Here is a 12299-nt window from a genome sequence, read left to right on the forward strand (position 1 = left end):
AATGTGCTCCCATCATTGTGAGCTAAACTAGAAAATAGCCCACCTCTCACTGCAAAGTATGTGGGGATGATGTTCTCTGGTACCCAAGAGATCTTGAAACCTCACAGAAAATCACAGAGAATCATCACCTCCATTCCAGAACTGGGGTTTCTAAAACTTCTAAAGGAGAGTCTAAGATCCCAATTGTCATTTCTCAAGAACAACATTATACTACTGGGAGCCACATTTTCCAATTTAGAATCCATATGGTTAAAGTCCATAGGATCCTCAGCCATGAAAATGATAACATTAAAAATGGTATGCCAGGAAACCAATTTCAGCAAGCCCAATCATAAAAAAATAAAAAAATTAATAAGCTATACCAATTCCTGACCATGTCCCTCTAATACCTTCTCTCAAGCAGTCTCACACAGAAAGCCAATATCCTTTAAGAAAAGGTTATCAATGAAAAAACTATTTTCTTTTCTTTTTCTTTTAAAATTTATTTATTTGTTCAGAGAGAGAGAGAGAAAGGTGGAGACACAGGCAGAGGGAGAAGCAGGCTCCATGCAGGAAGCCCGACGTGGGACTCGATCCCGGGTCTCCAGGAGGCGCTAAACCGCTGCGCCACCGGGGCTGCCCGAAAACACTATTTTCAAAAACAATCAGGGATCCCTTTCTTCTAGATTTAGACAATGAACCTTAAAAATATTATGCTAAGGGAAATAAGCTAATCATGAAAAGACAAATATTATGTTATTTCATTTACGAGGTACTAAGAATAGTCAAATGCATAGAAACAGGAAGCAGAAAGGTAGTTGCCAAGGGCTGAGGGAAGAGGGAAATGAGATTCAGGTTGAGAAGATGGAGTTAGTTGGTGGTAATGGTTACATGATAATGTGAATGCACTCAATGCCACTGAACTATACACTGAAAAATGGTTAATTATATGCTATGTATACTTACTTAAAAAAAGAAAAAAGGGAAAAAGTACACCCAACTCAATAGAATTACCGTAGGACTCAGTGACTCCACCCCTAGATGCATACCCAAGATAATTAAAAACAGGTACTCAAATATTTGTATATTAAGTATTCATATCAGCACTTGCTATTATAATAGCAAGAAAGTAGACACAAACTCAAACGTCTATCAGTAGAGAAATGAACAAAATGCGGTATTATCAATATGATGGAATATTATTCAGCCACAAAAAGGAATGGAATACTATTACATGCCACAACAAGGATCAACCTCAAAAATGTGTCAAGTGAAAAGCAGCCAGACACAAAAGAGTCAATATCATAGGATTCCATTTATATGAAATATACAGTACAGGCAAATCCATGCAGACAGGAAGCACATTGGTTGCCAGTGTCCACGGGGAAGGAAAATAGGGAGATACTACTTCATGGGCATGGGGTCTCCTTTTGGGGAGATGAAGAGGTTTTGGAACTATATAGAGATGGTGGTTGCACATGTTGTGAATACACTAAATGCCAGGAATTGTAGACTTAAAAATTATGGATTTTATGTTACGTGATTTTTATCACAGTTAAAAAAAAAAAAAAAAAAAAAAAAAAGCAGCATACCCAGTCTGCATTCCACATGAAAAACAGCAAATAAATTTCCAAATGGAAAACTTTTCCCTTAGCTCAAAATAGCATAAATTAATATTCATAAATGTTGCTTTGACACTTGGATGACACACTAAATTCCAGTATCCCATTTCTTCCAGGATTTCTGACACTCCTACATCATACCTGATAAAAGGGGAAACTTCTGACCCAATCCATTAAAAAAAAATTCAGATTCGTGATTTCTATTTGGCCCTTTTTGATTTAGCTTTCACATTATAGTGCCTTACCTTCTTTTCTGAGGATGGTCTAACTGCTGGGGCCCTTAAATACAAACCCATTCTTTGGGTAGAGTCCTGGCCTGGTCATTTGTGTGTACAAGTCCATCATCGGCTGCATACTAAAATGCAAGTTAGAACAAACAGGATCAAAAGATGGACAAACTGCCACTATGGATGATAATTAGTATTTCAAGTGAATAGATCTACCAACAGTATCATACTCTACTTAGACTATAGGAAACAGGTTAAAACTCTGGTATGACCCACATACGTAACCACTCATCCCAAGTCGCCATGTCCAACTTAACATGTCTAAATATCATAAAACTTCCTTTTAAGAAAGAAGTTAGATTGAACACAGGGATAAGAAAAGAATAACGTAACACAATAAACACCAAAACTTTCAGATCTTGCTAACAGTACAGTTTCCAGGATACCACGGGGTGACTAGATAGAAAATAGCTGAGTACCAACGATTTGCAAGGTATTGCTCAATAAGGCTAGCATCTGCAAATAACTCTGTGAACTTTAAATATTAGATGCTACTTGTAATATCAGCCTAATTCTCTCAGAAGGACAGTAAGCAAAAATATCAGCAGTGAAAGGCCTAAAGGGTTACTGATTAAAGTCAGTATTTTGAAAAGAAACAAAACTACCACTACTGAAAATGCAAAACCATTAACAGTCAAGGGTAAAGCAAAGAGCAAATAGAGTTAAAGGAATTATGTAAGGATTTGGAGAGTCTAGGCTAAGAGGCCTATTAACTAAAATATAGATACAAATTTATTTTCATGACCAAAATGACATTCTCCTGACCAAGTATCTTCACAGTAGCTTGTCTTCTTATATTCAGTCCTCATTCTATAAATCTCATTTATCAAAATGGGCCCAACCTGGGCACTTTAACTTTACAAAATTACAGAATTTGTCTTATATATTTTTTTTTAAAAATAATTTCCATACTCAATGTGGGGCTCAAACTCACGACCCTGAGATCAAGAGTCACATGCTCTTCCAACTGAGCCAACCAGGTGGTTGGCTCACATTTCAAATTAGATTTGAAAGCAGAACCCACTTCCTTCATTTTGTTTTGGCTGTCAGAATTCTTCCCTTTTGGTAAGTCCTTGCCCGTTCTTGCTTTACATCCCCTCCCCACATATGAAGTATAGAAAAAATAAATTGAAATACAAGGAATTTTGCTAAGGGTAGAAGAAACATTCATCCAAAAATTGTATTTAAATATAAGGTTTATAGAAAATGACATATGCCATTATTACCTCAAGATATTTTTTAAAGGCAGAATCAAACTATCAAGAGATTTCATTCATGCAACCAATTATTACCACATATTTGCTTAATTATTTGAATATATTACATAACCATATTATCATAAATAACCAGAAATCAAATGAAAACTTATTAAATAAAAAAAAATCAAGAAAAATGCTTGTAAATAAAGACAAACACAGAATACACTTAAGAGAACAGTTTTGTTTAAGTCATCCTTCACTGATTCAGTCTTATGGTAAAGCTACACCTGAACAATCTGAAATCCTATAGCTAGTGGCTAGTTCCAAAATAGCGGAGTACTTAAAAAAAAAAAAAAAAAGACAGAAAATAAGAGCCTTTACCTAAGAATGATACAAAAGATTTTGGATGCATGCACTGGAAGTGCCTTAAAGCTCAAATTACTGAAGACACTGAATAATTTGATATTCTTAATTGGGTGAGGTTCCTACGTAATCTTTTTTTCCTTTTTTAAAGTAGGCTTTATGGCCAACATGGCACTTGAACTCACAACCCTGAGATCAAGAGTTACATGGTTTACTGACTGAGCTAGCCAAGCACCACAGGTTCCTACGTAATCCTAGTTTGTTGATCCAGTTCATAAACTCTAAGCAATTGAGCAATGAAGGCCAAGTGCCTTGGGATGAAATAATTTTGCACAATCTTCTTAGTTCTGATTATACCAGATAACTCTAACCTTCAATGATTCCCAAGAAGCTACTAGAAGATAAACTGCTACAAACTTAAGTTATCTGATCTCAACTCTGAAGCATGTCAATCTTTTAGCAATAAATCTAGAAATTGCTTTGTTTCTAGTAAAATAAATACCCACAAAAGCCAGTCACCGAATTCCTCATGACAGCAATTTTGTTTAATGTCATGATTAATTTATGCATACGACCACTTAATTCTATTCAGTGTGGAGGTAAAAGTTGGCTAGTCAAAACAAAAAAGAAAATTACTTCAGCTGACTCCTAAAACTTAAAACTGCCTGTAACTTTCTAGAATTGGAAAACATTGGGAGAAAATATAAACTCCAATGTTAATCTTGGTCACATTAAGCAGTCTCTTCAATAGCCTTCAGTAATATGCTCTATTCCTTTCATAATCTCATGAATCTCATAAGAAGGTTAGAAAGTCACTTTGTTTAGTCCTGCAAGAGCTCCCGACAGGCAGCATAATGGTTTAGGGAAGAAGTAAAGTATCTCCAATAGTCCCCCTTATCAGCAATTTCAGTTACCCTCCAAAGGAAGCAGAGGATCCTAACACTACATCACCATGCTACATCACCCACCTCATTTCCTCTCGCCACACAGGCATTTTATCTTCCCATACCATCTTATCATAACAAGGGTGAGGACACTACAGTAAGATAGTTTGAGGGAATGACCACATTCACATCTCTCTCATTACAGTACTTCATTATTATTAATCTCTCACTGGACCTCACATAAACAACATAGGCATGCAAAAGTAAGAAGCATATGTAAGAAGGGTTTGATACTATCTGCAATTTCAGGCATCCACTGAGGGGGGGGGGGGGCAGGTCTTAGAAGATTTCTCCCAGATAATGGGAGAAAGACTCACTGATTTCTGAAAAAATCTTACTTCTAGTAAGAATGTGTTAAGCCACACAGTACCAAAAAACAACAACAACAACAACAAAAAAAAAAAAAAAAAAAAAAACCTTTGTCCAACCTTCCTTAGATTTTCTTCATTTGCCAGAAAATACTTTCTATGTTAAAAGCCCATAAGACCATCATAGCAACTTGGTGGCTTTGCAGCATCTCCACTGAGATCATTTTAGCTGAACTCGACAATCCTCCATGATTCACGGATGCCAAGTTTGTAGACCCATTCGAATAGCGAAACAGCCTTTGTAGGCACAACCCATACAACGCTGTACTGTAAACGCTCAAGGCCTATTTTAGGATTTGACGTTTATGTCTGTAAACACTTCTCAGCTCTAGAGACTCAAGCAAAGTTCAGCTCCAAGAAGAAAGATAATTTTTGCTATGAATGCAATATAAAAAGCTTCAGGATACTGATTTTTAGACATCGTAGGAAAGGAATTCGGGTTCTAGATAATTCCATGATTTGAGGAAGGAATGGCGAGTGCTCAAATGAGATGGCATTGAGGAAATTCTTACATTAAAGAGCTCTTATCAAGAAACACCTCTTTTTTTTTTTTTTTTTTTTTTTAGCTTGAGTCAGAAAACTGATGGACATGGGCAATGGTAGAAAAATCTGGTAGGAGTAAATTCGTTTCACAAGAATTAGGGCAGATCATTTCATAAAAGGCTAATTATCCTACAGCTCATTTTAGTAAGTTAGCATCTAAAAATTCAGTCTCCTTTGGTTTTTTCCAGGTTAGGCAGAGGCTTCTAACCACTTTTTAAATACTCCAACTTCATGTTTAAGTACCTTTTGGTGTTGTTTAGTTAAGAATTTGACCTTGAGGAAAACTCCTTCTCAGCCAATCCTATTCTAGATGAAATGATCCACACTACTGTGTGCTCTAAAGAGCTTTCCCAAAGTAGCCCAATTTTCAGAGAAGAGCACCAACAGATCACGTTGAGACAATCCGAAGAGCACGGAGAAGCCCTCATTTTGTCAAAGGGGTGAGTCTGAAGTCAGCACTCAGACAACCAGCTAGTCCCCCTGACTTTGACACTGGTTCTTTTTGCCTCTGTACGCAAATCTGTTAGCCCAGGTACACACAAGGTTTGGAGAATGTGCTTCTTTCCTGGCCGCATTCTTTTTAGGCAAACCAACTTAAGTAATAAGGGCACTGTGTATTTTTCTTCTTCAAGCTACTGACCTGGTAACCTTGGAAGAAGTTAAGAATTTCCTTAACTCCAGTATTGTAGGCCAGGCCCTGCATTCTGACCACCGTGCCAGGCTGTGGAGGGACGCCGCTAAGACTAGCAGCTGTAGGGAAGTAGCCAAGACTAGTGGGCGAACCTGGGGAGCTAAAGGGAGAGAAAGCACAGTGAACCAACAGGAATAGACAATATCCAATATTTACTCTAAAAACATCCGTTACGGGATCCCTGGGTGGCGCAGCGGTTTGGCGCCTGCCTTTGGCCCAGGGCGCGATCCTGGAGACCCAGGATCGAGTCCCACGTCGGGCTCCCGGTGCATGGAGCCTGCTTCTCCCTCTGCCTGTGTCTCTGCCTCTCTCTCTATCTCTCTGTGACTATCATAAATAAATAAAAATTAAAAAAAATTAAAAAAAATAAAAACATCCGTTACTTAAGGAAACAGACTTTCTCAAGGTGCTCTTTCTTAGAATTTTCAGATCTCTCTCCCAGGACAGGTAAGAACACCGTAGCTCATCTGCCCCACATTTCCACAAAAGCCAAAAGTTGAAAAGTAGAACAGTTAATACAGAGTTAAGTGCAAAGCGTGCCCAGAGATCTGGTTCTGAGATTCCTAAAGGGCCAGGAAGGAGAGAATTAAGCCTTCACAGTCACTCAACCACAAAGCACCATTTCCAAAGCCCAGCTCATTGATGATTAACTGGCTTGTTACCAGAAGAGTAAGGCATGGAAAGGCATGAATCCAAAGGACTTCTAAGAACCATAGCCACAGTGACCAAAAGTATCCAAAGTTTTTGCTCCAAAGAATAGACGGCTCTACCCATATATACAAGCAATTGTGCAGCACAAAACACAAAGTACTATAGCACTCGTTAGTTCTTCCAACCTGACAGGAAAAAAAAAAGGTAGTAAAGTGGGTAAATTGGAAGGGACGCATAACAAATTAAATCAATCACCATTAACACGAGGGGAAAATTGATGCTTGCATCTGCTAATGTATCTGCAGCAATTATCTCCAAGGAGAACAAGCCAAGTGAATACATAATTATTCCTTATGTGGCAACTCTAGTGATTACCATATTATGAAATGAGTTTCATCCTATCCCCCCACCAATCTGTTTTCCATCACAATTAGTGGCCAGATACCCATAATTGAAAATATATAGAGAAATTTTTTTAAAGACCTTATTAGCTTAAAGAGCAATAAAGACCCACAGCTTCAGATTATTAAATCTCATAAATCTAAGTAGGTAATTATCCAATTTTAAAGACCAGTAAACACATAATGGAAGGGACGAAAAATCTTTGAGATTATCTATCCCACATAATCCAAACTGAGGGGTTAATAGGAATGTTGCAAGATGTGCATATAGTTCCAGACTCCATTTCTTTACTAGCATAGGAACTTTAAGCAAGTCACTTAATTTCTCTGAAATTCGATTTCATCATTTGCAAAATGGGGATAACAGCACTTTCCTAGTTTCACAGAATTGTTCTTCAGATTTATTGATATATCAAAATTATTCCATAAATCATTAAAATGAAGAAGAGAAGTAATTTATTACCTCATTCTTGTTATTATTTCCATAACCATCATTCCATCATTTTAAAAAAATATCAGAGCCTGAAAATATTCTGTGACATCAAGCTGCCCTTAACTTTTAAATCTATAAAACAGTGAGCCTCAACTTGTTTGCATAACAGAATTACTTGCGAGATGTTTACAACTCTGTATGAGGAGAGCCTATTTAGAGACTACGTGCAAACTAGGAGAGCACAGACAGGGAATGCTGAACTTTACACCTGAGTAGAAATTAAGCCATCACTCAGACACACTTCTTCATTTTTACAGAGGCAGAAACAGAAACTAAGAGTTAAGTAATTTCCCAAAGGTCACACAACCAGTTAGCTCTTCACCAAACCAGAAGAGTCACCTAGATTCTTCAACCACCATTCACTCAAAGACCATATTCTGCTCATGTCAAATACATGATAGACACTAATTTTCAAAGACTACCAAGCCTTCTCTGTATATTCAATAGTTATTAGGTTTTTCACACGGACTAAGTAAGAGACTCAGATTGTTACAACTTACTTCTGTGACTCCGTCCTGGCACATTCTAGTTCTCTGGCTAAAGATCTCCTATAAATTAAGTCTAGTTGCCTAGTACTTTCAAAATACAAACAGGACAAAATAGAAAAATAAAAGTTACCCAACTGGAAATGTAAGGTTTTAAGTGACAATTATGTTCAGCATCTCTAAGGTAGCACCCATTCTCATGAACCCTAACCTTGGAATCACATCCTTGTTTATTGCATTAGGATTCCTGCTAGACGCGAGGCATCTTAAGAAAATTAAATAATTGTGTATCTACCTGACAGGACATGAGAATAAGCATTTTCTAACAACCTAAATGCTAAAGTCCTTCAGATTATTGAAATAAGAATCAACAAAAATAACTTATAAAATAAAAATGACAAGATATAGGGGGCACTTGGGTAGCTCAGTCGGTGAAGTGTCTGACTTCCACTCAGGTCATGATCTCCGGGTTCTGGGACCCAGCCCTGCATCAAGTTCCCAGCTCAGTGGGGAATCTGCTTCGCATCTTCATCTGCCCCTGCTCATGCCCTCTCTCTTACTCACTCTTTCTCTCAAATAAAATCTTTTCAATAAAGGGGGGATAAGACATAGAGTAAGCTCCTATGTAGAAAATCAAGAATTAAAAAAAAAAAAAGCTAAACCCAAAAAACCAATTCAGTAAGGTTGTAAGATACAAAAAATCAATAGATAAACTAGATCAATTTCATTTTTACACACTACAGTGAAAACACAAATAGGACATTAAGAAAGCAATTCCAAAAAAAGAAAGCAAGCAATTCCAGGGGATCCCTGGGTGGCTCAGTGGTTTGGTGCCTGCCTTCAACCCAGGGTGTGATTGAGTCCCGCATCAGGCTCTCTACATGGAGCCTGCTTCTCCCTCTGCCTGTGTCTCTGCCTCTTTCCCTCTGCCTCTCATGAATAAATAAAATCTTCAAAAAAAAAAAAAAGAAAGAAAAGAAAGAAAGAAAGAAAGAAAGAAAGCAATTCTATTCACAATAGCATTAAAAAAAAAAGGAAAAAATAACTCAGGAATGGCTAGACTTGTACACTGAAAACTAAAAGATATTGCTTAAAATAAGAATCTAAATACAAGGAAAGACAACCCGTGTTCATAAACAGGAGGCTTAATGTTGTTAAAATGACATTGTCTGACACCTAGATTCAATTTAATAGCTATCAAAATTTCAAGTGGTTTTTTACACAAAGCAAAAAAAACTGAACCTAAGACATACATGGAAATGCAAAGGACTCAGGAGAGCTACACTCTTTTGGAAAAGAACAACGCCAGAATTACATTTGCTAAATTCAAAAGTTACTGTAGAGCTACAGTAATCAAGACGGAGTGGTCTTTCCATAAAGGTAGGCAATGGTCAATGAGAGGGAATTGAGTAGCCAGAAATAAACCCTTACATTTGTCATGTGTGGTTCATTTGAGTTTTGCCAAGGGTTTTAAGACAATTTGATGAGGAAAGAATATGAAAGCAAACCTTGGAGATGTCGTGAGTTTGGTTCCAGACCACTGCAAAACAAGTGAATCCAATGAAGCTTTTGGTTTCCCAGGGAACAGACATATTTTTAAACTGTATTGTAATTTATGAAGTGTGCAGTAGCATTAGGTCTAAAAAAACACAGTGTATGTACCTTAAAAATACTGCTAAAAACTGCCAAGTAGCACCTGAATTTTCCACTAGATATAATTACTGATCACAGACGATCATAACAAAATAATAAACCATGAAGTATTTCAAAATCTGTTGAAATGTGACAGAGAAAGTAAACAAATGCTGTGAAAACGATGGTGCTGACAGACTGGATACAGGGTCGCCAAAAACCTTCAATTTGTTAAAAACAAAAAAGCAAACAAAACCCCGAGTATCTGCAAAGTGCAATAAAACAAAGCACAATAAAACAAGGTATGCCTGTTGTCTTTCCAGTAAATGGTGCTAGAATAATGTAATATCCACGCACAAAAGAATGAATTTATACTTCTACCTCAAACTATATAAAAAATTAATCCAAGCTGAATAAGATACCTAAATATAGAAGCTAAAATTACAAAACTCTTACAAGAATATGTAGTAAATCTCCACAACCTCGGGTTATATATTACAACAAAACTGTAAGTGAGAAAAAAAGACATCGATAAACTGGTTGTCATCAAAATTTAAAACTTTTGTGCTTTAAAGAACGCCTTCAAGAAAATGAAGATAACCCACAGACTGGGAAAAGGTATTTGTAAATCATATCTCATAAGGTCTCTCATCTAGAATATGTAAAGAAATCTTACAACTGGAACAAAATAAAACTAATCCAGTTTTAAGATTTTATTTATTTGACACAAAGAGAGACAGAGCTCAAACAAGGGGAGAGCGGCGAGGGAAAAGCAGGCTCCCTGGTAAGGAGGGAGCCCGATGCGGGGCTCGATCCCAGGACCCCAGGATCACGCCCCGAGCTGAAGGCAGACGCTCAACCATCTGAGCCACCCAGGCGTCCCTCAAAGAAAATCTTTTTAAAAATCTGCAAAATACATTAGCCTCTTAAAGTAACGAACACGCTGAATGAATCTCAAGTCAAACGGACATATTTCATAAAAAAGGAGGGAATTTAAAAAACTTTAATTGAAAAAGAGACAAAAATTCTAGTCTGATTAATATACTTTTTAAATCTCACAGATACGCTTTTAAACCTTCCCCATTCATGAGGGAATATGGTCAAAATATACTTGAAAACTTACACAGCTTTTTTTTTTAATAGCCTCAAGTGCCTTTTAGTCGTGGCAGATTAGAAATTAGTGGAATTCTGACAAAACCATGAATTATTCTTAGAGTTTTCTGGATTTTGGTTTTTAAATTATTCTAGATTTTGCAGAATAAGAGAACATTCCCATATTTAAACACTTTGGGTGGGTAATTTCACTACAATTAGGGAAACATCAATTAAAATAATGAAATATATAGGAGTTACGTGAAAGTATTTAAGTTAGGGATCCCTGCACCTGCCTTCGGCTCAGGGCATGACCCCAGAGTCCCAAGATCGGGTCCCACATTGGGCTGTATGGAGCCCTTCTCCCTCTGCCTGGGTCTCTGCCTCTCTCTCTCTCTCTGTCTCTCATGAATAGATAAAATCTTTAAAAAAAAAAAAAAAAAAAAACTTAAATTTAATACACACGACCTTCAATTAAAAATTTCATTTCTGGGGCCCTTGGGTGGCTCAATTGGTTAAGTATCCGACTCTTGATTTAGGCTCAAGGTCATGATCTCAGGGTTGTGAGGCTGAGTGCCACACTAGGCTCCTCACTCAGTGGTGAGTTTGCTTCTTTCTCTCTCTCCCTCTTTTCCCTCCCCTTAATTTCTGTAAAATTTTCATTTTACAGAAATGAAAGTATTTAAAGATCAATATGAGCTTTCTTTAATAGGGAAATTTTTTTTTTTTTAAATTAGAGGTCTAAAAATAAAGGAATTGTTAAATTCTGATGTATTTCCACCGTTGTGACATCATGTGGAAGTTATGAGGTAAATATATAAATATTCCTTAGGGAAGATGTCAAGGACATAGTGGCAAGTTAAAAAACAAAAAAAAGAAAGAAAGAAAGAAAGAAAGGGACACGTAAGCAGTACATGCTAAGTATCGTATCGCACATTATTTAGAAGTACACACGTGTGTCCATATATCACCAAATCAGTAATGAAACCAAACCAGGACTGCTTCTAGACTTAGAGCTGTATCAAATGGGAGTCTACTTTCACTCACTATACTTCTATACTCTTACAATTAACCAAGAGGACCTTACAAACTTTAAAACTACTAGGGGAAAAAAAAAAAAAATCAACCTATAGGCACGGACCCAAAATTACAGGAGCTATTACACCAGAAACATCAGTTCCTCTTGCCTTTGGGGCTGCCATTCAAGACTCAAGTTCCCATCTTGTCACAAATGCCAGCTATTTCTAAGGGACTCCTTCTTCTCATAGGGTCCAGATTTCAAGGCAATGATGGAATTGGATACCCTACAAATGTATCCTAGAGTGGAAAAGCAGCCACAGGCACCCAAAGGAACAATGCATTTGACTCCTGACGTTCTGAGGGTGCAAGAAAGGTAGACAAAGATCTTTCTCATAACCAGAGTCCACTAACTAGCAAGTGATTGTCACAGGATCCACAGAAGGTGACAGGTTGGGCCTGGCCTAGGCGCCTCACACAGCACGCAACCAGGAGGAATCATTCATGCTTCTGAGCCTTTTCAAACCTTCAA

At 37.3% G+C, this 12299-nt stretch overlaps 1 protein-coding gene across 8 annotated transcripts in view; it reads right to left on the reverse strand.

The window, feature by feature from the left end:
* Nucleotides 1–12299, reverse strand: part of ESRP1 (epithelial splicing regulatory protein 1) — a 54342-nt gene that overhangs the window by 8343 nt on the left and 33700 nt on the right. For 2 of the 8 annotated variants that reach the window (XM_026013762.2, XM_026013738.2), the window contains exons 14-15: nt 5946–6096; nt 1847–1956 (exon numbers count right to left, since the gene is read on the reverse strand). The exons of 2 other annotated variants lie outside the window; for them this stretch is intronic. In XM_026013762.2, the coding sequence (XP_025869547.1) occupies nt 1882–1956; nt 5946–6096 (226 nt within the window). In that variant the 3' untranslated portion in view covers nt 1847–1881. The remainder of the gene's footprint in view (nt 1–1846; nt 1957–5945; nt 6097–12299) is intronic. 4 more of the 8 variants (XM_072734309.1, XM_026013755.2, XM_072734308.1 and 1 more) reach the window with 2 other exon arrangements.

This window comes from Vulpes vulpes, chromosome 13, assembly GCF_048418805.1.
Source record: "Vulpes vulpes isolate BD-2025 chromosome 13, VulVul3, whole genome shotgun sequence".
Taxonomy (NCBI): domain Eukaryota; kingdom Metazoa; phylum Chordata; class Mammalia; order Carnivora; family Canidae; genus Vulpes; species Vulpes vulpes.